This window comes from Ursus arctos, unplaced genomic scaffold, assembly GCF_023065955.2.
Source record: "Ursus arctos isolate Adak ecotype North America unplaced genomic scaffold, UrsArc2.0 scaffold_14, whole genome shotgun sequence".
NCBI classification, from domain to species: domain Eukaryota; kingdom Metazoa; phylum Chordata; class Mammalia; order Carnivora; family Ursidae; genus Ursus; species Ursus arctos.
Genome location: NW_026622808.1, coordinates 8,042,723 through 8,070,656, shown reverse-complemented (window position 1 = coordinate 8,070,656; position 27,934 = coordinate 8,042,723). Strand labels below are relative to the sequence as shown.

At 51.1% G+C, this 27,934-nt stretch overlaps 1 protein-coding gene across 5 annotated transcripts in view; it reads right to left on the bottom strand.

The window, feature by feature from the left end:
* The window catches only part of GAS7 (growth arrest specific 7), a 202,859-nt gene that overhangs the window by 67,930 nt on the left and 106,995 nt on the right, over positions 1 to 27,934 (bottom strand). For all 5 annotated transcript variants that reach the window (XM_026520996.4, XM_057311319.1, XM_044391832.3 and 2 more), the window contains exon 2: positions 16,844 to 16,964. In XM_026520996.4, the coding sequence (XP_026376781.1) occupies positions 16,844 to 16,964 (121 nt within the window). The remainder of the gene's footprint in view (positions 1 to 16,843; positions 16,965 to 27,934) is intronic.

The window sequence follows — 27,934 nt, the reverse complement described above, 5'->3', positions numbered from 1 at the left end:
GCTTTTTTAAAAATGAGTGTGTGTGTGTGTGTGTGTGTGTGTGTGTGTGTGTGTGTAGATAAAAAGAAAAACAAACAGACGGAAACCCAAAGACTAGGGAGAACAGACACAGCACCAAGCCCCTTCACGTAGCATGAATTACAAATTACGCAAGCAGTCCAATCTAAAAGGCAACATACACGGGCAGTTTAAAAAAATACAATGGCAAATACCCAAGAGGAAAAGATGTTCGCCCTCCCCCAAAGTTGGAGGAACCCAACCTAAGATGACAAGACGCTGTTTTCTTACTCACTGGACATATAGCATCAGACTGATAACCCCTCGTTAGCAAGGATCCGGAAAAACAGGTTGGGGAATGTCTTGGAAAAGCAGCTCGGAGATAGGGATCAAAATCGCAAACACACAGACCCTTCGACCTAACAACAGTTTCGGGTGTGCAACGATGTAAGTATAAAGAGGTGCTTGGGGACACCTTTTGCGAGAGGGGGGAACTCTCCAGAGAAACGCTGTAAATGCCCGGGGGCACCACGCTGTGTTGGCAGGATGGCATTGCACGCGGGACCTGGGAGTGCTGACGTGGACGGCCTGTCCAACGCACACTGCTAAGTGACCCGTGCACAGAAGGTTCTCGGATGCATTTTAGAAAGCAAATTAGGGGCGCCTGGGTGGCACAGTGGTTAAGCGTCTGCCTTCGGCTCAGGGCGTGATCCCGGCGTTGTGGGATCGAGCCCCACGTCAGGCTCCTCCGCTATGAGCCGGCTTCTTCCTCTCCCACTCCCCCTGCTTGTGTTCCCTCTCTCGCTGGCTGTCTCTATCCTGTCGAATAAATAAATAAAATCTTTAAAAAAAAAAAGAAAGCAAATTAAATCAAAAGTATGTGCACAGAACATCGCTCGAAGAATACACAAGAAGTATTCGATGCTGGCTAATTCTTAAAAATCAAAGCAAAGTGGGGAGCCCGGGGGGCTCAGTCGGTGACGCGTCTGACTCCTGGTTTTGGCTCAAGTCATGATCTCATGGGTCACGGGATCAAGCCCCGCATCGAGCTCTGCTCTCAGCAGGAGTCTGTTCGAGATTCTCTCTCTCCCTCTGCCCCTCTCCCAGCTCGAGCTCACTCACTCTCTCTAGAATTAAAAAAAAACAAAAAAAAACAAAAAAAAAACAAAGTACAACAACTGTATTTTCACAGCACAGCCCCTTTGAATGTTTTACCAAGTACATGATAATTTCCCACGAAAGACAGACAACACCGGGTCGTGTTGGTGCAGGAATAAATTCAAAGACAGGAGAAAAGAAAAACAAGAAATAACCCAAGCAGACTAGGTTAGCATATGGTCAAGCGGGGCTTTTCAGGGCAACAGAGAAGGCTGAATCCATCAACAAATGCTGGGAGAACATGAGGCCAACAATCTGAAAAAAATATTAAGGTCGATCCATTTCTCACACATTTTCTGAAATGAAGTTTTTTCTGGCTTGAAAATTTTAAGGGGGGATAAAACAGTCCACGAGAGTACCAGAAGCATATGTTCCCCTCTTCTCGCTGGCAAAGGCCTTTTTAAGTGTGACCTCAAAAGGGAAGAATCCAAAAAGCTAAAGGCTGACCGGACCCTCTATAAAAAAATCCCCATCAGAATCCTAAAACATCACTTTAAAAAACAGAACTACTTGTTACACCTAATCGAGACCTTTCTCTAAGAAGGCTCCAAACGCCAGAGGTCTTTCTTGCAGACCCACACCTGGGGCGTGCCTACTTGGCCCCTACTGTTTGCACCAGCGAGGAGGCACAGAGCAGGACTTGGGAGGATGTCTTCAGCCGTTAGCAGCCAGTTTCTGCTAAACGGCTACTAAAGAAAAAAAGAGAAAAAGAGGTATGAACTAAACCCAGAGAAACAAGTGGGCCTAAGGCATCCCAAGGTCCCAGAAACTGGACCAACAGCTGATTTCCAGTCCTTTAGCAGAGGCTTCTAAGAGATGTCCTATACCCTTCTAATAAATGCCCCCTTTTTCCCCCACAAGCTTCTGTTCCTATAAGAAGTACTCCCTGCCCACAGATAACCACCAAACTGCATTGCCCTGTAAACAGCCAACGCCAGCCCTACGGCCCTTAGATCCTGGAATGTTCTTCTGGAATATTCCAGAATATTCTTCTGAAACATTCTAGAATATTCTTCTGTGACCAGGCTGCATGGCAGCTTCTTAACATAACCCAAGGAGGACTCCCATAATCGCTCCATGGAAAAATCACACCGCTCAACTGTCCAGAAGCTTCTCTTCCCGCTACGTGCTACCTTCCATTCGCACACCACCTTTGGGATCTGTTTTCTGAGAAACTTGGCATTTGTGAACTTCAGCCATGCTGCATCGCTACTCCCAATTTAGAAGTCTTTCCAGTAAAAGGTGTGACTGTACGTTTATAAATAATGCTTGAAATCGTGGAGAGTGTTGTTTTTCACAAGACAGAGGAAGCCGTCAGAAAGCCACAGTTATTTTGGGGAATAGAAATAAGCCACCCTCTCTCTGAGGTGCGGCCACCAAGGCACCTTCCAAGCCGTGCAAGATTCCCAGGGAAGACCATCCAGCCCCCGAATCATAAAGGGCCCCCTCTGCGGGGAGGTCCTTATCAGGAACCAACACTGCAAAACACGGACGGAAATTCTAGGCAAAATAAGCTCTTCTCCAACATCAAGAAGGGCATTCAGGACAGAGAGGAGCACATGAAATGGGGGAAGAAATAGGTAGCATTCTAGGGTTGATGAAAAATAAGAGTCTTTGAGAACCAGCACGAGCAGGGTGGGAAAAAACCTCTCTGCCAAGAGGCCTGCCAGTCTTACCCACTATGGAAAATTCTAGAATGCTACCAACAAGGGCCAGCCTTTGAGGTGGGCTGGAAGTATGGTAATGCTTCTCCATCACCTGGAGGGCTGGCGAAAGCTCAGACCACAGGACCCCACTCCCAGAGTTTTTGAATCAGAAGGTCTGGGGTGGGGCCCGAGAAACTGCATTTCTAGGAAGTTCCCAGATGGTGTGGATGCTGCTGGTCCAGGAACTCCACTGTGAGATGCACAAGCCTCGGGGTTGCCGAGGAAGGGCAGCAGTCTCTCTGCAACAGCGCCTCCTCCCATCCCCAGGTGTTGGAGGGAAGGCCATTAAAAAAAAAAAAAAAAGGAAAAATAAAAATAAATTTCTTTTTAGAGATGCAACCATCAAAACAACCTCAGATTCCTCCTGACTTGAAAGCACCCACTGGGCACCAAACAGGTGTCGCTGTTAAAAACTGCAGCCTATAGTCGATGTAGCCCAAGAGATCCAGAAAAAGAAAAGTGACCCCCAGCATCAGCCGATGCTCCGAGAGCAAAAAAGAAATCCCCCAGGACCACCAGGACCACCCGTATTCAGGCCTCCTCTCTGCCTCTAAAGTCCGCCAGCCAGGAAGATTTGGCATTTGCATATCTGGTCACGGGAGTGGGAGTTCACGGGCATGCACTCTTTGTAGGGCGGGGACCTGGTGTCCAAAGCGCTGTGTGCTCCCTGCTCCGTTCTGTTCCGCTTCCCAAGGCTCTACCCCTGCTGTCCGCTGAGCACCCCTTCCTGTAACCAGCCGCCCCCCTCCATCAACACATATCACGTTTCTATACCAGCAGCACAAAGCAACTGAAGTCTTCATCTCGGGACCGGGAGGATGGGGGGGGCGGGGCGAAGAGAAGGAGGGAGGAGTTCCTTCTTAACTCCCAGCCTGGCACCCTCCTCCCTTCCTGGCAGACAGCACACGGCCCAGCACCCTGGGTGCTCCTCACCCCCATGTAAATGAGACCAGGGCTCTGATTTGTGCACCTTGGCCCTGAAAGGGACCCCAAAGCTTAGCAGTGCTCCAAGATCCCACGAGAGGACTCCCGCAGGAGAAGAGAGAGGACAAGGGGAAACGGGCGTCTGAGAAAGCAGAAGGGGAGGAACCCAGGAGGACAGGCTGAGATCTGGGGAATGAGCAGCTCCCGTCCTCTCCTCCATCTCAGAGGAATTATTTTTATCCTACTTACAAAAGTAATCTAGGTCCCAGGAGAAAAGGTTGGAGAACACGGAAAAGTCAAAAGAGGCAACAGAGTCCTCCCTGATCCATCACTGGGAAAGAACCACCGTGGACCGACACCTCTCCCCGCACCTGGAGGCAAAGCTGTGCCATGGGAGCGAGGGGGCACCCCAACCAGCAGGCATCAGGGACCGAAGAGGGGTGGTGGCAGGGAGCGGGACCACCTGCCTGGCCAGCGGGGTCTGTCCCTCGGTGGGGGGACATACAGAGCTTGAAAGGGCTTTCAAAACCAGCCTAACCCGCTCTTGCAGGGATGGGGAATCCAGACTTGAGGATGCTGGGGATACGCCAAGGACTGACCGGACCAGAAAGGGACAGAGCTGTGGATGTGACCGCCAGCCCAGTCCTCTCTGGTATACTCAAGCACAGAGGCGAGAAGAATCTACAGTATCTGTAAATCAACTGCTTTACGGGTCTCTTTCCTGCAGCTTACATAAAAGCTCTTCTGTACCTCCTTCTCTCGGAGCCGCCAGAATTCTGGGACCCAGGGAGCTATTTTAAGCCGGAGCCCACGCCCTGCGTTCACCAAGGGGCTGGCAATGCAACAGGAAAAGCAGGCTACCTTTCCGCTGCTGGGGCTACTTTACCTTCAGGCCAGGCAGGTGTCAGGAACAGAGGGAACAGATGGCACCTCTCCATGGCCTCATGGAGGACACGACACCACCTGGTGGCCTGTTATGCTGGGACCTGGGAAGTGTGTTGGTTTTCTGGGGCTGCCCCAACCAAAAACACCTCCAGCTAGGGGGCTTAAACAACAGAATTGTGTTGTGTCCCAGTTCTGGCGGGGGCCAGAAGTCCGAGATCCCGGGGTTGGCAGGGTGGGTTCCTTCTGAGGGCCGTGAGGGAGAGTCTATTCCACAGTTCATCACCTCAGTCATGCCTGGGGCTCACAGATGGTACCCTCCTTGGGTCTTCACATCGTCTTCCCTTGTGCGTTTGTCTCTGTGTCCAAAAAACCCACTTCTGCTCCGACCTCCCCAACCCAAGCGCCCCTAGTCACCAGAAACCCCTACACTAGGTCCCCGCAATGGCCACTAAAAGGTAAATGCCTGGGGGGGGGCAGGACCCCCTCTAGCATATTGTTCCAGAGCCCATCCCTATTCCAGACCACAAGATCATTTCCACTCTCCCCCATTATCGGAGCTAGTTCTTTTCGGGCTGAGGGTCTCCTTGGCCATGCAGACAGGCACTAACTAGAGCTGGCAAGATGGCAGGAGCTTCATTCAACAGCAGTGATCAGGGGGGGCTGCCACGTGGGAGGACAAGATCCTTCCAGTGCGGGGTCTCCGTGCCCCCGTGCATAGCCCAGCACGCTGCTCCCAAGGAGCGGCATGCATTAAACACATGTGTTTTGCATGACTAACTTCTCACCCTGTTCTCCCACGCCTCTTGCATGAGCATTGCCTACTCTGGAATCCGACTCGGACTGAAATAACAAAAAAGCTGTTACCCCACTCCAAGATTTCCCTCCGATAATACAGATCTGATCATCAGGAAACCACGCCAGCTTTACATACGGAGGCGCGTTCCCAAACAGTGGGTGATGAGCATTTGGTGTCGCGACTCCTCGTTTCATGGACTCTCAGAGCTGGAAGGGACCTTCCGAGAGGTCTATTCGAGCAGGAAAGAAAATTGACTCCAACCCACAAGGAAAGTCCCCTTTAACAATCTCCTCTCCACTTCAGGAAGCATTCGGTCTTTGCAAACATGTAGCCATTTGCATTGTATTCGCCCACACCGCCCCTGCAAGAAGCCGTCCAAGTGGATAATTGGGAGCTGAGCACAGACAAGGCATTTAACAAACACTTGTTGCTTGATAATCAATTCACTCCGTCCTTGCCCACTCACTGATCAGAATGCATCCTGCAGATACTTCCCATTTTTGCAAAGAGTTCCACCGACGAGCTCCATGGGCCCTCACCCTTTAAACAGCTACCTGGTTGCCCTGTCCAGACCCCACCTTCCTGCTGCAGCCACGGGCTCCCACGGCCCCCGACACACACACACCGGCCTCACAGCAGTCCCAGAAAGACAATGCTTCCTGCACCGATAGTCAGGTGCACAGAAGACCTCCAGGAATAAGGCCGAGTGTGAGACGAGCTGGTAGGTCCTCGCTGAAAAAGGCACTCAGCTGGGCATTTCTTCTTGGGTTCCTGATTCTCTTCCCTCGTCCCCTCTCTTTTTTTTTTCTTTTTCTTTTTTTTTAAGACTTTATTTATTTGACAGAGAGAGAGACAGCCAGCAAGAAAGGGAACACAAGCAGGGGGAGTGGGAGAGGAAGAAGCAGGCTCCCAGCGGAGAAACCTGACGTGGGGCTCGATCCCATAACGCCAGGATCACGCCCTGAGCCTAAGGCAGACGCTTAACGACTGAGCCACCCAGGCGCCCCCCTCGTCCCCTTTCTTAATCTCTGATTCCCCGGAGCGTTTATAACCTATCTTCCCAATTCGGTGCCTCACGCCATCTCTCTCTGTGGTGCTTGGTGCAAAACCACGAGGCTGTCTGAACACAGGTCAAAACTCCCAGCACCCACAGAAACCGGACGTGGAAAATGCACACGTGAACCAAACGGAGTGTAAGAAAAGTCGGGGGCAGTGGCAACCTTCTCAGCCCCACCCGGCTGTGTTCAGGCAGGGAGGTGGGTCTGACGCGGCCACTGCTCCTGATTCTTCGAGAGAAGACAAGTCACCAGACGGTCACAGAAGGCTTTCGGATTTGTCAATATTGGCAACTCGTTGAACATTTTAAGGCACTGCGTGCACAGAATAAAGTGCTTCTGTGGAAGGCCTCTGGCCTCGAGACCATCCAGCAGGTGACCTCCCCTATGCCTGCATTGCTTTAGGACAGCTCAGCAAGATCTGGAAGGTTCTGACCCTGCCCTGGCCATCACATCTCCTACCAGCACACACAAAGGCATGATCACGCCATTGCCCTCGAAATTCAGTCATCGTGGGTCAGCGCTGTATTTTAAAGAGTCCAAGCCAAGCAAACATCACGCCTATGGGGACACAACTCACACTCATCTTGTCCTCTTTTTTTTGGCCTTTAATGAAAGAATACTGGTCAAGGGAATGACGGGTAGAGATCCCAACCACCAATATGGTTGGGTTGACCTGGTTTGGATGGATTAGCCACCGAACCCTGCTAGGTCACGGGGCGTGGGGAGGGGACAGGAACTCTACACTGGCACTCACTTCCTAGCCAAAGCGGAAGCAAGTTTGGAAGCCCCAGCCTACCAACCTCCAGAGTAGAACAATACGAAAAGTAGACAGCTTATGACTTCTCACCCTATCGAAGGCCCGAACTATTTCACTAGACTCTTCAAGTTCCCCGAAGACAAGGATGGCGTTTGCTCGGTCTGGACATCCGAGTGCTCGACAGAATGGGAAAACAAAAAGAATACAAGCCCCAAATTCTCTGACTCAATGGTACCTAGGAGCAAAGTTGAAACGAGAGTCCACAGGGCTTTTTTAAATGGCAAAAATGTTGGGGCGCCTGGGTGGCTCAGTCAGGTTAAGCGTCTGCCTGTGGCTCAGGTCAAGATCCCGGGGTCCTGGGATCGAGCCCCGCACTGGGCTCTCCCTGCTCAGTGGGGAGTCTGCTTCTTCCTCTCCCTCCGCACCTTTCCCCAGCTCTTTGCTCTCTTTCTGTCAAATAAATAAATAAAATCTTAAATAAAGAGGCAAAAATGCTGAGATTTCAAAAAAACTGAGCTTTTGACTTGAGCTTTGAAATTAAAAGAACTGCCATGACATTGTTTCGGGATCGGAAGAAAGGCGAGAAAATATCCACGAGTCAGTTACCTTGACAACAGTGAAAAGTATGAACGTCAGCCAGGTTGAAGGGTCTTCCTCCGTAGTTTTATGCTCAATCTCTATCTTGCCAGCGTAAAAATGACGGATCTGTCTTTAAGGAGTTCCTCCACGAGAATCAACCTTAACTAGAGTATCTTACGGTAATACAGCCTCTAACCTTGAGACTATAACATGGGTTGACCTGTTTGAAGAAAACTGTATTCTTTCACTTTATCTCGGGAAAAGAAAATTGGATTTAAATTTGCTCCTCAACTTCATAATAATCTGATCCACTGACGATGCCTTCATCAATCTTATTGTCTCCTTGCAAGTCAAAAATAGGTGGTAGCCATTAGAAAACACGTAAAAATAGAAAACAGACTTTCTTACTCTTTCCGAATAATAGATTCGGATCCAGTAGGTTAATGGTATTTTTTAACGAACTCCCTAGGGGCTTCTAGCCCCCACCAAAGTTTGGGAATCAGGCAGAAGGAAGCCCTAACCAAGACATCACATGACTGTCTTTGCTGTGATGTAATTTACAGACCATAAATTGTTCTCTCTAAAAGCACATAATAGGAACGGTTTTGAGTACAGTCACAGACTTGCGCAAATATTACCAACTATCTAATTTTAGAATACTTTCATCAGCTCAGAATGAAACCCTGTACCCATCAGGACTCACTCCCATTCTCCCCTCTCCCCGTTCCTGGAAACCACGAATCTACTTTCTGGGTCTATGGTTTTTGGCCTATTCTGGGTGTCTCGTGTAAATGGAATCATACAGTTCATGGCCTTTTGTGTCTGGTTTCTTGTACTTAGCGTGATGTTTTCAGGGTTCCTCCATGTTGTGGCAGGTGTTTACCAGTACTTGATGCCTCAATAATCTCCCACTAGGGACACAGCAGATTTCGTTTATCTACTCATCATGTGATAGATATCTGGGGTGTTTCTGGCCACTACGAAGACTGGCGCTATGAACGCTCACGTATAGGTTTTCGTGCGCACGTTTTAAATTCTCTTGGGTACGTATCTAGGAGTGGAATTGCTGGGCCATAACCCACACCTTCCCTTTTTGTTTCACTTCCGTATCTGAACGATTTGCTGCCCATCGGCGACCCCACCAAACAGCCAATGAGGACCGTTCTTACACTGCTGACCGATAAGCAGGTTTTCAGAGTCACTCCACTTCCTAGAATACAACAAACAATACATTCCTTTTGTCTCCTTTGTCTTTTGATTTTTAGGGGTCTTCTACGTACTAGAAGTGTGCGTGACTCCCTCACCCACTTGGCATTTGCCAAAATTCCAAGAGAGGACGGGTCTTGAGAACAGCTGAGATAGGAGGAATGTGTTGTGCACGAAAGTGGTACCTTGATGTTACAAATTAAAATGGGGGGCGCCTGGGTGGCTCAGTCGTTAGGCGTCTGCCTTCGGCTCAGGGCGTGATCCCAGAGTCCTGGGATCGAGCCCCACATCAGGCTCCTCCGCTGGGAGCCTGCTTCTTCCTCTCCCACTCCCCCTGCTTGTGTTCCCTCTCTTGCTGGCTGTTTCTCTGTCAAATAAATAAAATCTTTAAAAAAAAAAAATTAAAATGGATTCTCTGCAAGAAAAAAACAAAACCCACACAGAAGCAGATTAATACTAAATTTTAAGGTCTAACAGCTTTGCACTAGAGTCCGTTAAATAAAAATAATAAAGCCAAAATAAGCAGCACGTATGAACACACACATACACACACACACATACACACACACACACACACACACACACACACACCGAGCTACTCAATCTACTGAATGTGCCAAACAAAAGCATCTTTCTCGTCTCACATTTGTTCAACGCAGATGGACAGAAGAAAACAGATAGATGCTTCTGAATATAGAAGTTTCTCAGGGCAACCTTTATTCACAGGGAATTATTAGGGCTGTTCTATCCGGGGAGCTAGAAAAGTATCCAATTATTTGTAACAAAGAAAAGCTCAAAGAATGCTTTGGAAAGTGTTCTTCTGGAAGACTTACCCAGAAACTCCCATTAGCTCCTGGTGTAATAAAGTTAAATGGGAATCTACTCATTTAAAGAAAAATTAAAACAAGAAATCAAGGAAAGTACTGGCTATTTGGCACATGACTCCAAAAGCTCAAATCCTAGTATACTTCTCCAAGCTTCACTCAGAAACATAATACAACATTTACACATATGGGTGCTTTATCAAAAAGAGCTTAAAAAACAACTCCCAGGGGCGCCTGGGTGGCACAGCGGTTAAGCATCTGCCTTCGGCTCGGGGCGTGATCCTGGCGTTCTGGGATCGAGCCCCACATCAGGCTCCTCCGCTATGAGCCTGCTTCTTCCTCTCCCACTCCCCCTGCTTGTGTTCCCTCTCTCGTTGGCTGTCTCTATCTCTGTCGAATAAATTAAAAAAAAACAAAAAACAAAAAAACAAAACACAACTCCCAGCTCCCCTGGGTTTCAGCTGATGCTCTAAGAAGATACTTGGGCTTCCCTTAAAAAATAAAAATCATTTTAGATTTTTTTTCCTGCTAATTCATGAGTTCAGTTATCCTTTTTGCAAATTAAGTCATCACCCCCTATGCCCCTTCTCCTGAATACTGAGGCAATGGGGGAGGGAGGAAGGATGGAAAGATGGGATCCAGGCATAGCCTGGCCTATGAATGGCCAGGTAACTTGGCTCAAGTCCCTGTACCACATGGGGGTCTCCACTCACTCATGTGTACCATCGATGGGCTCTATTTGCTAGACCAGGGATCACCCAACTTTTTCTTTCAAGGGCCAGACAGTAAATATTTCTGGCTTTGTGACCACACTGTGTCTCGTCTCTACTCCGCCATCATAGTGTGAAAGCAGCCTCAGACAACAGGCAAACAAAAGAGCATGGCCGTGTTCAATAAAACTTTACTGACAAAAATAGGCTGCAAGCTGAATTTGACCCAAGGGCCCTAGTTTGCCGACCCCTATGTGAGATGACCTGGAAGGTCCTCCCTAGGGTGACTATGGAGCAGAAGTTATTGGCCAATGAAACTCCATGAACACTCGAGTCATCAAAATCTGACACAAGAGTTAGACATACACCACAGCTGCTAGTGCTTTAGGAATCCCCGCCCTGGGACACAGACCTCGGGCTCCTTCTCATGTTTCCATCAATTACCTCCTTCTATTTTGGTTGATACCTCTCCCCATGCTGCACTGACCATCCACCCAGGGCTTGGATGAAGCATCACTCTGTGGGGCTGGAGTCAGGCTTTCTGGGGGCCAGATGATACAACCCAAAAGTGTGGGGGAAATAGCTCTCCAAGGGGAAGATGCTTGGCCCACGGGAAATAGGAGATGAGAGGGAGGTGAGCAGATCAGACACCTCTGCTCTCCCATGGACTTCAAAGGCACGGCTCTTCTCTGTAACCCTCCCAAAGAAGTGAACACACCTGTTGGGTACGACCTGAACAGACCTGTTGGATCTCTCTGCGGTTCACTGTCAACGCTAGCCAGCATCACGTGACATCTTCCCTCTCTCACCCACTCTCACTGCCCTGGGCTTATACAGCCTAAATAAAGTGTTTACACTTAATCCTTGCCTCAGGCTCTGCTTTCTAGAGAAACAGAGCTAAGACATCCCCCTGGAGTGATCTTCTTCCTTTATTTTGACTCCTACATTACACAAAACTAATCTTGGCCTTCATTACTGGCTTGAAATACCCCTTCAACGTCCAAACGGTAAAATAGATCCTAAACGGTATCTAAAAAGTCAGCATCTCTCCGAAAAGAGGACCTGAACACCTATGACCACATCGCTGCTAAGTGATCACATGAGCATATCAGGCCTTCCAGTTATTAAAGGAACAAAACAACATTACGCTCCATCTCTTGAAATGCAATTACCGATTGCGCAAATAAGAGGTCCCCCTTAACACTAACTCAGGTCCCTGAAAAGGATAGGCTATTAGCAATAACTCAATATCCAGAAACTAAACACAACCCCATTTTTTGGCAATACTCAAGTTTTGGTGGGAATATAGCACAAGCCTGTCTTGATACTAGAACCCCTGAGGGTCCTGGGGCCAGAGCTCAGGGCCCCCTTGCATGACAAAACACCCTGGAGAGATAAGGGGAGTTGGGGACTTCTCAGAGTCTCTTAAAGCACACTTTGATGGCCTCGCTGAGTTTTTATGAAAACAACAGCATTACCGCATTAACGTACCCACTGGAACTTCCTGTTAGCCATCTGGCCCAATGGTATTTATTAAATAATCTGTGATTCCCCCCAGTGATTTAAAATATAACCTCTACCATAAGTCTGATCTATATTTCAGTCTGTCTCCAAATGTCCCTTCTTAATCTTTTCTCCTCTGCCTTTCGTGATATTACCTTATTTCTCCTGGCTTCTTCTTATCACTGACAATTATTTCAGTCTCCTTCGCCCCTCCCTTGAATGTTTTTCTGCAGGGCTCTCTCCTAGATGCTCGCCCTGAGTGATCTCCTGCATTTCACGGCCTTGTTTCTTGGCTGATGAAATGAAAATTCTGGACTGCCAAGTGTGGTTGTATAGGTTGGTCACTGCACAATGGTGCCAGGCCAAGGGGGGCAAGTTAGGGGTCAAATCCATTCTGCTGTGTGCCAAGCCAGGCACCACCACATGGCTCCCCAGATTCTCATCTCTAGCCCAGGTATCCCCTGAGTCACAGACCCATGTGGCTGGCCACCTTTCCCTGAATATTCCCCAAGGAACCACGCATGCAACAGGGATCCATCTTGCCTCCTCCAAACTCTTCCTCCCTCGGGTCCCTGGCCCTCAGCGCATGGCTCCATCACACAAAGCAGGAAGCTCAGAAGAACCCGAGCGTTCTCTTTCCCTGCCACATCCTGTCTGCCGGACCCCACCTCCCCCTCCCGAGCCACAGCTGCAGATACAGTGCTGACCTCATTACTTCTCTTCTCATTTCATCTGCCCGATCCATGCTGACCGCCCCTAAATCCTTCACTCTGCTGCAAAAGCAATCTTGCCACAGTATTCTGATCATGTCAGGCCGCTGCTTTGATTCCTTCCAGAGCTTTCCGTTGCCCAGAGGGCAAAGTCCCAGCTCCTTAGAGTGCCTCCTGGGGTCAATGGTGGGTCAGACCTCTGACTCCCTCTCACCGTTTGGCTCTCTGCTCACGCCGAACACATCGGCGTTCCCTGGCTGTCTGGCCTTCGCTGCATGGCAACCTCTATGTGGAATCCCTGAGTCAGGGGCCCCTCTTCCGAGACATATCTGGTACCCAGTAAAGCTGCGGACCCTCTTCTTCGAGCCCCCAGATGTCCACACTAACACCCACAACGCTCGTCAGCATCTGGGTTTCTCTGACTCCTCGAGGACTGCGGTGTTAGAGACGGAGACGGCCTTCCGTTTGACTTTGCTTCCTTACAGACCCCCACAGCGGCCGGCACCAAGACAATCCCCGTCCCTAAAATCCTAAGTGGATCTGAAAATAAGCAGACTAGCCAGAGCAAAGGCTCCAACTGTAAACGGGGCTTTAAACCAGCTACATTTGTATGTGGTGCAGAAACGGGAACAGAACATCTATGGCACCCAAGCGCGCTCTGCGAAGGGACTGGGGATTAAGGGACACGAGAATTATCTGGAAGAGAGGGAGACGGGTAGAAGACGAGAGGAATGGTGCGCGGCAGCCGGAGCAGGGTGCACGGCCTTGGCCTGAGTCGCGCAGGGCAGGGGAGGCCCAGAGCTGGAGCAGAAATGTGGATGTGGCTGGCCCGGCCGGGAAGAGACACAGACTCAAATGCCCCCAGGAGTCAGGAGGTCACAGAGACGCAGCGCGAGGACAGCGAGCAGCTGCTCTGATAGGTACTTCCTGCAGAAAGGGGGTCAGATCCAAAAATGTCAGCAGCAGCCCGGCAGCCAGACAAAGCTGGTCTAAGAAAGCCAGCGGTCCAGAGGAGAATCAGAAAGACAGCTTGGCTTCCTGTTCCCTTAGGCTAAGGAACAAAATCCTTAATAGGCTTTTCAAGGGTCTGCACGATCCCTCCCAGCATTGACTATGGCTTTGCCTTCAGAAAGGCATTTCCCACCCCCAACCCCCCTTCTTCAGCCCTCCCATCTTAGCTGCAGGGCGTCTCCTCCTCCAAGAAGCCTCTCTTGATCTCCCAGGGTCTCTCCGGAACACACTCTCACAACACCTTGGACTTCTCCTTCACAGCCCTGCTCACGAGGGTAACCAAGTACGTATTCATTCCAAATCTGCTTCCAGTGTTAAGAAGCTAAGCTCTTTGAGGGGAGGGACGCTTCTTTATTATTATTTTTATATCCCCAGCATCCAACGGCCTGCCTGGGACTTGGGTGAGTCCCAGTAAGTGTTTGTTGAATGAATGAATCAATCCAACAGATAAGGATGAATTAAATAGTGAATAAAAGTGGCATGTTTCTAGAATGCAAGACCAAGGAGCCAGGATGACTGAGAGCATGGGAAGGTGGGGAAGGGGAAGGGGGGCCAGTTCTGCCAGAGATAATGGAGAGCCTACAGCAGGAGTCAGTAGCTCGAGGGCCCACCCCCCTTTACCATATAGTCCGTGAACTGCACTAAGATCATCTTACGTGCTTGAAAAGGGGGGGGGGGGGGTTGCCCAGGTGGCTCAGTTGGTTAAGCATCTGTTTTCGGCTCAGGTCATGGTCCCAGGATCCTGGGATCGACCCCTGCAGCCAGAGTCCCTGATCAGCGGGGAGTCTGCTCCTCTCTCTGCCTCTCCCCCACCCTACCCCACCCCACCCCACCCCCGCACTTGGGCTCTCTCTCTGTCACTCACCCTCTCTCTCAAATAAATAAAAGCTTTTTAAAAAAGTGCTTGAAAAAGAATCAAAAGGAAAATGTTTCATAACATGCAAAAGTTACTTGAAATTCATGTTCTAGTGTCCGTAAATAAAGTTTTACTGGAACACGGCTTCACGTGTGGGTTTCCACAGGACCACGGCTGCTTTTGCACGACAAGGACAGAGCTGAGGCGCGGTGACAGAGACCACAGGCACCTCAAGGACAAAAAAAACATACTACCTGGCCAGTTACAGAAAAAAGTTTGCCAGCCCTTGACCTGGAACGTCTTGGGGACGCTATATCCCCAGACCCCGTCCCTGGGCATGTGCTGAAGTCTTGGCCTCAGAAAAAAACCTGCTAGATCCCGTCAGTTACTGTAACACGGGACTTTAATATCCTCTGAATGAAGAGGGGAGAGTTAACAGTAGCATACCCTTGCAACAGGCTATCCCACAGCATGTTACAAAATGAACTGGACTAGTATGTATGCTAGAAAATATGTAGCTAGAAAGATGGCCACAATACGCTCTCTGAGCAATTTCTAGAACATGGATCGTTTTTCCAATGTATTAAAAAGAATAAGCGTGCATACGCTTAGGCAGTGAGAGAATATACGGATATCTGGACAGTTAAATGCATGATCAATAGCTTTAGGGAATGGAACCAGGGATTTTTACTTCTTTTTTTTTTTTTTAGTACCCATTGAGATTTTTTTTTTAACCAAGAATATACCACTCTCTAATTAAAAAAAAAAAAAAAAAAAAAAAGACAAAAATGCAGAGTTTTAGAAAGCCTCTTCTACCACTCCCCCACCTCCAGCCCCTTCGAAACGGCGAGGCTAATTCTGGATGAGAACGGGCCCAAAGCCTTGCTGATCTCAGGATCATATGGTCCAGTTTCTGCATTTCACAGATGGGAGCTGTGTCTATATACACTTTCCTCTGAAACTTCAAAGCCCGGTAACAGCGCAAAGCTACTCATGTGTTTGTTTTGAGGAAGCTTAAGATTAGAATGACCAGAAATAGTTCCACTTCCCTTTTCCTAGAAACCCCAGTTACCTCTTTAGCTGGAACTCGCTCCTAGAGGAAGGCCAGTTGCCAGGGGATGTGAAAGGACCAGCCACCCCGGAGGGGAGCTGCTCCCTCTAAAGAGAAGCTTTCTTTCCAGTTACCGGGACACCTGAGTGCAGGGCTGTCACCATGCCCCGTACTCAGGGTCCCACTGTAGGCAGAGGTGACCATTACGTCAGGTGCGTGCAGACAAGGAAGTGAGGGGCCAAGTCTGAGCCAACACATGGATATGGATTATATTTTGCAAGCTGTCTTGGCACACAGATCTGTGATGCCCCCCACATTTCACCTTCTGTGTTTCCATCCTCCGGGGAGGCATGAAGGTCAAGAGACAGAGCTCTTGGCCTCACTGGCTACACTGGTTCTGCCCTGCGCAAGACGGCCTTGCTAGGGAACCTGCTGTGCCTCCCTCTATAAACCTTCTCCAGCCCTCTTGCAGCCTACTCGAGAGCCCACCTGCTGGGGTCCTGGAGTCCCCGTGAAGGCCCAGGAAGCCCACAATCACTGGGGACACAGAGGTGTGGTCCTAACGCAACTTAGAAATGCACACAGGACTTGTGTTATCTATTAGAATAAATAATTCCCAAGTAGCCCCAGCATTTCCCCAAAGAACATTCCAAGAAATGCCAGCCAGTGAGGTACTTCGGGAAGAATAAGCGATCCATGGTGAACTTAGGGAAACCCCTCGCTTGCGGCCCTCTCTTGGGAACGTCTGTCTCATCAGGACATTCCACGTTCCACGATAATCACGCAGTAGCTAAACCTGGTTAACGTGACTCAAGCCAGCGGTTGACCAGAGAAATCTTTCGAGATCCGGGTTCGGAAAACAGCCCTAGACCGTGAGGTTGGGCTCAACAGAGACGCCCGGGGCGGTTGTGAGTTTCCAGGGAGGACCCCCCGAACCCCGGTGGGATTCCCGATCTGGTGCAGACCCCCACCACCCAGCACCGTGGGGAAAAGCGAGAACCCACCGCAGCCTCTGAGCCAGTTTCCGAGGCAAAAGCCTAGCCACCGGGAGAAGTGAGAGGGAGATGGAAAGGCGGGGGCCGGTGCAGCACGCTCCCCGGCACGGGACTCACCATTGGTGGCCGTGTTGACATAGTAACGCCGGCCCTGGGGAGACAAGTAGCTCTGCCAGCCAGGTGGAAGGACGACAATGTGGCTTTCCTCTCCGGGCGGAGGGGGGACCATTCCAGGCTTCTGTGGAAGAGGAGAGAAAAGGTCACACGTGCCGGGCCCTTTGGCGACTGGGTTTCAACCGGTTCTGGGCCAGGAAGTCAGAGGCAGCAGAAGTCACTTTGGAAGAGTGATGCTGGTGGGGGGGACGGGAGGTGGCCCACTGGCCTCCCTGCGGGGAGGAGCCAGGGAGAAGGTCACAGGCCACACACATGTGACTGGGGGCTTGCCCGAGCATGAGATGTGAGGACTGCTTGCTGCTTCAGAGCCACTGAGGAAGGAACAGCTTCCCACAGAGGACGGAGAGCAGAGCTGGACCTTCTCCCCGACAGCCCCCCTGGAGAGCGCTCGCCAGGTGGGCTGTGCTGGCTGCAGGGGCCCGGTCCTCACGCGTGCCCACTGTGGAATCCAAAGCCTGGACCCCCAGGACCACCACCTGCTGTGCAAACCTACCAGAAGTTAATTCACAGAAGTCTCAGCAGAGCGAGATCGAAAGCCTTCTTTAGACGCCAAGAATGGATGAAGGGCAAGGGGGGCTTTCCTGGTCCAGTGTCCAAATCTCTCTGGGGAACCTGGAGAAAACTGGGACCCACGGCCCAAACCACAGCTCCCTTTCCATCATGTGCACTTATGCGTGGTTTAATCTTTTTCCTTAAAGATTTTTATTTATTTATTTGAGAGAGAGAGAGTGAGCGCATGAGCAGGGGGGATGGGCAGAGGAAGAGGGAGAAGCAGACTCCCCGTTGAGCAGGGAACCCTATGCAGGACTCGATCCCAGGACCCTGAGATCATGACCTGAGCCGAAGGCAGACGCTTCACCGACTGAGCCACCCACGTGCCCTGGTTTAATCTTTTGCTCAGAGAGGAGTACTCTTCTTAAAAATACAAATCAGAGGGAAATAAAAAAAAAATATATATATATATAAGAAAGAGAAAGCAGGTGTACCCACAGAGGCTACAAGAGTGGTGACTTCCGACGTTGGCATGAGGGGGACATTTTCTTCTCTCCTTTTCACTTCTCTCTTGCATCCAAATGTCCCTCAAACAACAAAAATAATCAGCGAGCTAAAGAACATATAAAAATAAGGAAAGAGGGTCCAAATTAGCCCACACAGTGGCTGTGCCTTCTGAAGATGGCTAAGCGGATCCAACCATACAAGGAGAGGGACCGGGAATTTCTCAGCAAAGCTGGACTCTGTTCAGATGTATTAAAATGAATCCGCTCCTAAATGTCCTCGGCCGCTCTCCGCCACGCCCACAGAGAAAGCTTTGGTCACTAACGACGGCTACTTAGGAAAACTAGCAAAGAGGTTCCAAGCAAGCAGTATGGACACGCAGCTCCCTGCCCGCCCTGCTCTCCTGCTGTCTGAAGGCTGCACAACCAGCTACTTCTGCTTCCTGTGTGCCCTGCATGCCCTCAGCAGGGATCGGGTCCATCCTGGATGCTCCTGGGACCCTCGGTAACGACAGCTGTTAACCCGACATGCCTCTGATTCAGTATGGAAGGAGGTCTTTAAACTACCAGGTGCCAGACATCAACAGAGCACATCCACTGGGTCCAAACTCACATCTGAGCATGTTTACCTGGGCCTCCAGACGCGTGCTCTGGCCTCTCCTGGATTGCAAGGTGGTCCAAATACATGCACACAGGGTCTCACGTGTGCACGCGCACGTGTATAAAATATCCCCACACACAAGAGACGTGCATCTCGGCTGAGGAATAGGGAGGTTTAGGAGGCTTAACTTCAGAGCAAAATATTCTAGAACCAGAGGGTACGACGCCAGGCTGCTTCTGCTGCAGTCTGATGTCTTCGAGCGTCCAAGATGGGAAGGCCATGCTGGTGCTTCTCCCAGCCGCCTGGGAGGAAATGGGAAATTGTTAAAGGGTATTAAGCAAGGGCCAGAGACAGACATGGCCCGAAATAGGGTACAGAGGGGAGAGGGACCAAGAAGCACTGTGCAAACAGCCCTCAGGCCTGGGCCTCCTTCCTGACTCAGCCCCTGGGCAGCCGCACCATAGGAAAGTGATTCAGCCGACTACATCTATCTACATGTCTACACAACAGAGGAGGAGGACAGGAGCCCTGCTGTGAAGACACCTAGGAGGGAGCGCGGGGTCCCAGCGGGAGGGAGTGTGTTTAAGTGCCCAGCGACACCAGCTTCACACAGCCTCTGCTCCCTGACAGGTGAAGGTCGGGGCCCACACCAGCCTGCCCCACCACGCCTGAAATGTCACCAGTAACAGTCACGTCTGCCCAGACCTCTGTTTCCAAGACTCTGCAGCTCAGGGAGGCAAGCACACACCTGCTGGGGAGGGAACACGTTCGGAGGTTGACCAGCTGGATCTGCTGAGAAGGCTGCGTGGGTGGCAAGGAGACTGCTCCTCAGCGGGGCTGGTGGAGTGAGCGGAGCAAACTCCCGACCCTCCGTGCCCCACCCGGGGGACAGCAAACAAGGACACCTGTCCCGTCTGCACGGTGCTTTTCTCTTGAGAATGACTCTAGGGGATTCATCCACCTCTGTGGGCTCAGAACAAGCCCTGGCTTCCCCTGGAGGACACTGATGACCAAGGAGGTACCATGAGGTCTCGCCCATCTAGGAAATGCTGGACCCTCCGTGCCCTAACCCTACAGAAGTTGTCTGCAGAGGGAGGCATCTCTGCTACCAAGCCAGGAAGGGCCAAGAGGAGCTGGAAGAGAAGGGGAGGAGCGAGGAAGGCCCCAGGGCCAGCTCAGCCTACTTCCTGATTTGGCCAACGCAGCAAAGGCCGTCCCCACATCCCCCTCCAGCATGACCTCAGCTCTCCTGCTCTGTCTGCCACCTGACTGTGCTCTGCCCCCATCCCCCCGCGGCCGCCACAGTCCCCTTGCCTTTGATGTCTCCCAGAAAGAAGCTCCCCCCGTTGGCGGCCTGAAACACGTCAGGAGTCAAAAGACGCAGAGACACCTGGGTATGTACCAAGAGAACTGAAAACGGCACTCAAACACTTGTAATTCCACATTCACAGCAGCGTTACCCGCAACGGCCAAGAGGCAGACAGGACCTAAGGGTCCATCAACTGAGGAGCGGGTCAACAAAACCCAGCACATCCAGAGACAGCCAGCCGTCGGAAGGAAGGAGTCTCTGCTGCACGCTACCACATGGATGAGCCTTGAAGCCATGCATACGATTCCATTTATACGAAATCCCCAGAAGAGGGAAATCCAGAAAAACAGAAAGCAAATGAGTGGGGTCACCAGGGACTTGGCGGGGGGGGGGGGGGAGGATGGGTACAGGGTTTCCTCTTTGGGGTGGTATGAATGTTGCACCATACTATGAATGTATAGACATCACTCATGATAAATTTTATGTCAGGTGTACTTTACAATTTAAAAAAAAATCACTTTTAAGCTGCAGAGCAGACAGAAGTTGGACTCCCCACCTGCAGGCTCTCACTGAAAAGGCCCAAAGCACCCACATTCCCTCATCGCTCATGGCCTTGGAGGGATGGGCCTCCTGGGAGAGCTGCCTCCCAGCCACCAAGACAATGCAGCATAAATGACCCAATAATTACAGTCTCTGTCTAACTTATTCTTCCAACTAGCTTCCTTCAAGTTAAATCCTTCCCTTCCCTTCCCTAGTCCCGTGGCCTCTCTCCTTCCATTCTGGCAGCTCCTTGCCATGGGAATCGGGATTAGAAGCAGAGGTGACACAGGCCCAGACACGCGGGGCCTACCTACAATGAACAAGATCCGAGAGAGTGGGAGTGAGGGGGGAGGGTGAAGGCAGTTTCCTCCAACTCAGAAATTCTTAACCTGATGCATATCATGGCTTTGTGGGAATCATAAAATGCTGCATCTTCCTCCAAATGGGCCATCGCCCTGAGCACAAGGCTGGATTTCAGCCTCCCCTGGATCCCCTTGTTCAGTCAACAACCTGCTCAACTGTTTATGGAGACCCATCCTCTGAGAATCTGAAGATAACTATGGATCTCCTGCCCCCCAAAATGGAGTCATGTGTGCATGCACGCCCTCACCCTATTTCCTATAGAGCATCAGGGGGCTTCTAGACGACTCAAAGCCCTAATCTAGCCAGTAATCAAGAAACATACGAGCTCAGATCCCATTTGCGTCCATCGATAATGACTTTTATCATGCCCCAAATGTCGAAAGTGCTCCAAGGACTGGGCCAGATGCTTTACACACGTTATCTCTAGTTTTGGCAATTTAAACCCGCCACGTTCCCATTTTAAAATGAGGAATCGAAGACTCAGAGAATGTAATAACTTGTCCAACGCGGCCAGCTAAACAAATGATGAGCCCAAACTTTGAGATACTAGCCTTGCCCCAGAGACTTCTGTCCAGTTCCCTACACCCAGGTTCCCTCTGTCCACCTCTCCCCAGCTAGCCAGGGGTGGCTCTACTTCTTCCCTCGACCACCTGATACCCCAGCTCCCACCAAGGAGGGTCACAACCCAGGCCTGCTTCTCCTGCCTGTCTCACAGTCTCCAAATGAGCATATGCCTTCCCAGGAGATGAGCACACCCACCCACCCACCACCCACACCCGAGCAGTCACGTTCCCAGCTGCAGGCTAACTTCCTTGTCTCCTTATTTAAAACAGCAGCACCGAAGAAATTTTCCTCTTGATGATGGCTACTGGTCCTCCTCGGGGAAGAAAAAAGAGCAGGCAAGCAAAGGAAAGTCACCCAGAGACTGAAAATAAAATCTACACCCCCACTGCTGCTTACAGCAGTGTTTCTCAAAGGGTGGTCCCTGGAACCCCCAGTCGGTCCCCTGGGATGTGCGTTAAAAATGCAGATTCCTCGGCTCTGCTCCAAACGCCAGGTTGACCTGGAACCTGGGAAGCTGTCTTTCGAAACATGCATCCTCGGGGGGCCTCATGCCCCCTGAACTCAGAACGGGCTGGTGTGCAGCTTTAGAGAAAGCACTTGAGAGAAAGCGTGCTTCTGAAATCAAAACTGGGGACATAAAATTTTAATGAGCACAGTTTATAGAAAGACAGTGCTTAGCTGCATGGCTACTTATTAAGGAAAAGGCTGCCATCCCCAAGCCCTTCAAACGAGACTTCTTTTAAGAGGGATTCAATCGGTCTCTGTAGTCTCCAGGCGGTACTAACCCCCCCACTCAGCCCCCCACGGCCTCCACTCCGCGTCAAGTTCAGCCCAGGACTCCTTCCCCCTCAGGAGGCTTCTGGGAACACCTGACTCTTACCTTCTACAGATGTGAGCAAATGCTACTTGAGATAGTCACGGGCAGTCGTCAAATGCTTTAGCAGCCAGATCAGACGGTTTTAAGGTCCCCCCATTCTGCGTCTTCTCACACCCCAAGCCCAGAAGCAATAGGAGCTCTAGAGAAAGGCATATCCACGGGGCCCCACACCCCCACTCCCCCCCACACCCAGATCTATATATAACATCTCTGAAGTTGTCAGCCTAACGAGCCACTTTCTGGCAGACCCGTTGCCATGGCAATGACTGCTAATGAGCCGGGTGCTGTGATTGGCACTGCTTGAAGGCTCCTCCACAAAGAACTCTCCAGCAAGTTCTCTCTTCCCAAACGCACAGCCAGCCAGGACACCCGGAAGCAGCCGGGCCTTGGCCAGGTGTGCTGGGAGGCATCAGTCCCCGAAACCACTGTGGTACAGGAGCACCCTGAGCAGTCCAGGACCCAGGGGCCAGGGCTGGCCTCACTGTCCCTCAAGTGGGGGGTTCAGCCAATGAGCAGTAGTGACAGGGGCTGCAAGCGAGCCACCAAGACGACCAAGCCCCAGCTGGGCCGGGGACTGGAGAGTCACGTCCGCTCCACATCTTGCTGCCAGACACCTGTTCGGGGTGGAGAGACCCTGACGCAAAGCTGGGGACGGCCACCGAAAGAAAGGTCATCTCCCCTGGCCATGGGTTAAGACACAAAGCAGGAGGCAGGGCCCCAGCTCCCACGGTGATGCCGCCTGCCTCAGGATCTGCGCCTTTAAGGGTATGGGGCGCCTGTGCTCTGTCTCACTGGGGAGAAAGTACCGTTCTCTCCAGCTCGGGAAGCCTTTCTATCCAGTGTGAGAGCGACTCACAGAGGAGAGCTGGGGAGGAAGTAAGGGTCCCCGGCGAGGGCTCAGTGCATCCTGGGAAGTGAAGTCCTCACGAGTAGTTTCCTAGGCTGGCGGGGAGAGGATGGACCCATGCAACGTTGTCATGTTCTTCTAAGGGGGAGAGATTTGGAGACCTGGCCAGTGGGAGGAGGAGAAGGGGAGACCACACAACAGAGAAACAGGCTGTAAGGTTCGGGAAGACGTGGCCAGGTCCATGCTGTCCCTAGCATTAGTCCCGGCACAGCGCCCAGAACACTGGCTGGAGGGATGGAGGGACCAATGGAAACTTGGAATCGTAGTAGAAACTGGCTCCAAACAGACCTGAGGCTTTCACCAAACAAGTGGGCAGAATGACAGTCCAAGCGCCACGTGCCCCACCTGTAACAAATCCCAGCTCTTAATGGATCCCGATGAATGGCCTATTCAAGTTGAATACAGGGAGGTGGGGGAAGACAAGATAACATAGTTTCTTTCACTGCAGAAAATAAATCGAGGAACAGTATCCAGAAGCCTCCGGGGAGACACAAACTTCTAACCATGACCTCATATGGTATCCAGACGGAAAATTCCAGGAAAGTGTTTAGCAACCTCGATAGAAAGCAGGAAGATAGAGAGCATCCACGATACAAGAGCAAAAAAATCATGAGGATCGGACAAACTAACGCAAACAAGGCAAGCGGACTGGAAAAAGGAAACGAATGCTATAAAAAGGGGACAGGAAATTAACAAAATTGTAGGGAAATTTACGAGGTCGCCACAAAGGAACATCCACGGAGGTTGCAACAGAATGTGGAATTTGTCTTGCAAAGAGGGGGAAAAAAGGAAAGCATTAGTTATGTAGAAAGCCAAAGTACGAATTTTTCCTGGAATGCAAAGGAAATGCACCAAAAAAAAAAAAAAAAAAAAGAACAGAGGACCAGAAGAACAAGGCAAGATACAGATGCTAGGTCCGCCCGAAGAAGAGAAAAGAAACAATAAACCATGGTTGACAGGAGGGGAAAAAACCTTTCCTCAGCTAAAAGAAGACACGTACATGCAGCGTGGCAGGTCTCACACTGCTGCACGGAGAACGGATTTTATAAGCCCGTGGCAGGCACACCGTGAACGATGTATTTACACGGCAAAGATAAGGAGAAAGTCCCATAATGGTTTGCATAGGAGAAGGGCGTCCCCAGTAAACGAGTAAAAAATAAATAAATAAATAAAGCTGGTTTCTGGTTTCTCTGTAACTTCATTTCAAAAGATACATCTGGATTGCCACGTGGGAAATGCGGAGACCCTGCTATGTGGCCGAGCGGTCTTCCATGGAACTACGTTCCTTGGGGCACCTAGGTAGGTCCGTCAGCTAAGTGTCTGCCTTTGGCTCGGGTGGTGGTCCCAGGGGGTCCTGAGATCAAGTCCTGCATGGGGCTCCCTGCTCGGCGGGAGTCTGCTTCTCCCTCTCCTTCTGCCCCTCCCCCTGCTCATGCTCTCTCTCTCAAATAAATGGATAGAATGAGAAAGAAAGAAAGAAAGAAAGAAAGAAAGAAAGAAAGAAAGAAAGAAAAGAAAGAAAGAAAAAGAAAGAAGCAAAGGAAGGAAAGGGGAGGGGAGAGGAGAGGAGGGGGAAAGAAAGATGTTTCTCCACGGACAGTGGTTCAGGGAATATAGGTCCGCAGACAATGGGACTGGGGACTTGTGTGTCCTCCTCAGAAGTGCTTAGAAGACGCCCCACAGCTGCCGGAGAGATGACGACAAAGGTGAAGAATTAAGGTAAAAAGGTCCCGGGCTGACCACCGAAAGCAGCTTTAAGAATGTGCAAACCATCATCGTCAATCTAATTACAGGGCTCTGCGTACCCGTCGCTATTCTCCATATACGGTATAAACCAAGGCAAAAGCTTGGATCACAAATTCCAGAAACTACTAGAAAAGATCAAGAGGGTAAGACAAAGTAAAACGAGGGCACCTAGGGAAATGAAATCAGAACGCCTCTCTTCCTACCCCAACAAGAGGCCTTCCCTTCTTCCTCTTGGTCCCGATGGCCTCGCCAATTTGCTCCCAAGCTCTGGCATCGAAGATCTGCTCTCATCACCTTCCTGGGGAAAGCCAGCGGGACCGTGACAGAAGGGAAGGGTCCTTGGGGACCGCAGACCTTTCTTGGATTCGGGTGCTGTGAGTCTGACCTCCTTTTGTTGGCCCCATGGGCAATCGGCTTCCACAGGGAGTCCTGACCTGACCTCTCTGCATCACCTTGGGCCACTCTGGTTGGACCCCTGCATGAAGAGGGGGTCAAGCACGTAAGGCTCACCTCCAGCTTTTACCAACAAGAAGCCAAAGAGAGCCAGGAAGGATGCCTTTCTTCTTCCGCTCCTCCAAGTGCAAGATTTCTCGGTGAATGGGACCGACTCTTGGAGGTTTTGCCAGAACTCTTCCCGTGCATATTCAAACCACTCTTAGTCAAAATCACCTGTGGCATGGCTTCTGTGAGTCCCTTAAAGGAACTTTCCAAAGCGGGCTTTCATCACTTCAGTGCAAACGTCCCCAGGACTCTTGCAAACCCAACACAACCCACGTGTCCTCGGGCCTCCCGCTCAGGGTGAATGGCTGGAAGGGGTCATGCTTGCAACAATAACCCACATGCCAGTGACCGGCATCCATCACTCACTCATGCCAGACCTCGGCCCCCATGACACGTCCTTGTGGATCGTAGTGACAAGTGTCCAAAGGGTGACTCACTCAAGGTCCCCAGCTCCAGCCCCCGTGGAACGCCTGCCACACTCACGCTTGCCGGCATCAGCTACCTACCCCATCCCACCCATCACTGACCTCCATCCACGAAACTGCTAGAGGAGGCTTTACACCTGGCAGTCACTGGCACCACTCCGAGAGGCGGGCACCAATGCCGGGGGAGCCTTCCCCCAGCACCCATAGAGCTGCCAGCCGTGCCAATCCATGCACGCACCCCACACGTGTCTAGCTCCTAAAGGACTCGGCGAGGGTTCCGTCCTCTCTGCAGAGCCATCTGTAAGCCCCCAGTGCCTCGTGGGGGCCAATCAACTCACGGGGCCTGTTTTTCAGGACGGGGCGGGGAGAGGACAGAGAACAATAAACTCTCTTTTCTGATCCGAAAAAGGAATGGAGTGATCTGGTTAACCAGGAATTTTGATGAACACAATTACAGTGTAGTCCCCTCGAGGGTACAGGAAGTCAACCCTCACAGGGAAGCTTTGCTAGGCTGGAAAACACGGGGTCTCCAGTGGGGCGAGGGCCGACAAACAATTTTGCGAACAAACATCCTTGCAAGAGCAAGGATGAGTTGGACCCCCCCCATCACCCCCACCGTGTCAGAAGCCATTCACAGCCCTGAAGTGTCTACAGGTCAAGCAGCAGAGGGCAGGCAGGAATCCTTCCTGTAGGAAGTGACATTCCTGTGAGAGCCCTTATTTCACGGACACCGGAGAAAGACCGGTGCACCTGCCGTCCAGAGAGAAGACAGAGGGGCCGACGAATAGGGTTCCAAAGGAGACAGGGCACAAAATGCGGAAATCTGGATGGCAGCAGACATCCCCTATCCGAGATGGCTCGTGCTTCTGCTGCTGGTATCTGTCCAGCAACCCCGTACAACAAGACAGGGAACTGGGACATGCCCACCCTCTGGCATCTCTTGGGAGAATCTCCGCTTTGACCGAACACCATGACGTGTCAGTCCTGCTCCGTCCCGAGGTTTAGAACAGGTGCCCGATGGCCTCATGGCCACGTTCAGGCTCCCGTGTGGGAAGGCGGTTCCCACAGGCGCTCCAGAAACACGGAGAACAGCTCTAGGAATAAGATGGGAAGTTGCACCTGCCACCCCATCTTAGAGCCTAGGGGGGCTTGGGGAGCCCCAAAGAAAGCCCGTAACTTTGGTCCCATTTCTGAGCTCTGTCTGGCCCTGATGTTTCAAAGTTATAAAGGGCGAGGCGGTGAGCCCCCAGCCTCCTGTTGGGGCTTTTGGCTTCTGAGCAGGAAAACCTGAATGAGTCTGTTCACCAGCGCATGATTTACTGAGACATTTTATTCAAACTCTAAACTTCGAGGAATGTTGGCTGCTTTCCTCCTACCCCGTCTCCGGCAGATAAAAATAGCGTGGGCCATTCTGATATCCTGCCTCCAACCTCGGGACCCCAGAAGCATCGGCAGAAAGCACACAAGCCCAGGCGTAAGGAGACCGTGTTCCCCGACAGCAAGCTGTAACTTACGCAGTTCCCTGGGCCTCCCTGGGCCTCTGTCTCTTCGTCTGTAGAACCAGGGGCTGCCAGCCCTCCAACACCGGGGTTCTACGACCTGAGGAACGTGTTACATAACAGGACCCAAAACCACCACAAGGGACATTTCAAGGCACTGACGTGACCAGCACAGACTTGAAAAAGCAGCTGCCCCATAAACTCGAGAGGACAGAGCCCTCCGAGCAAGAACATGAATGTTCATGTCACGTTACCTTCCTCCCCCCATACGTGTCCCCCAAACCTTTTTGGTCCAGAGAGTGAAAATTTCCTCAGCCAAACCCGACTTGGAACTGATGGGAAAGATATGCTGAGACACCCATGAAGCAAAGCGATTTATGAAACTTGAAAGTCATTAAAATGCATGCCCAAACCAGGGTTCACTAAGCTGTGAGCTTTACCGCAAACCCGTACGGGGAGGCTGAACACGGACTTCTCTTCCCCTTTGCCACGAGTCACTGTCCTGGCCTCGTTAGGGCTCCAATGCCCCTATCTGTCAGAAGGAGGTGGGCGGGGGGGGGGGGGTAGCACTTCCCTTTGTCCTGAAGGATCTCAAAATGCACCCTGGAGGAGCACCTGGGTGGCTCAGTCGGTGAAGCATCTGCCTTCGGCTCAGGTCATGATCCCAGGGTCCTGGGTTCAAGTCCCGCATCGGCCTCCCAGCTCAG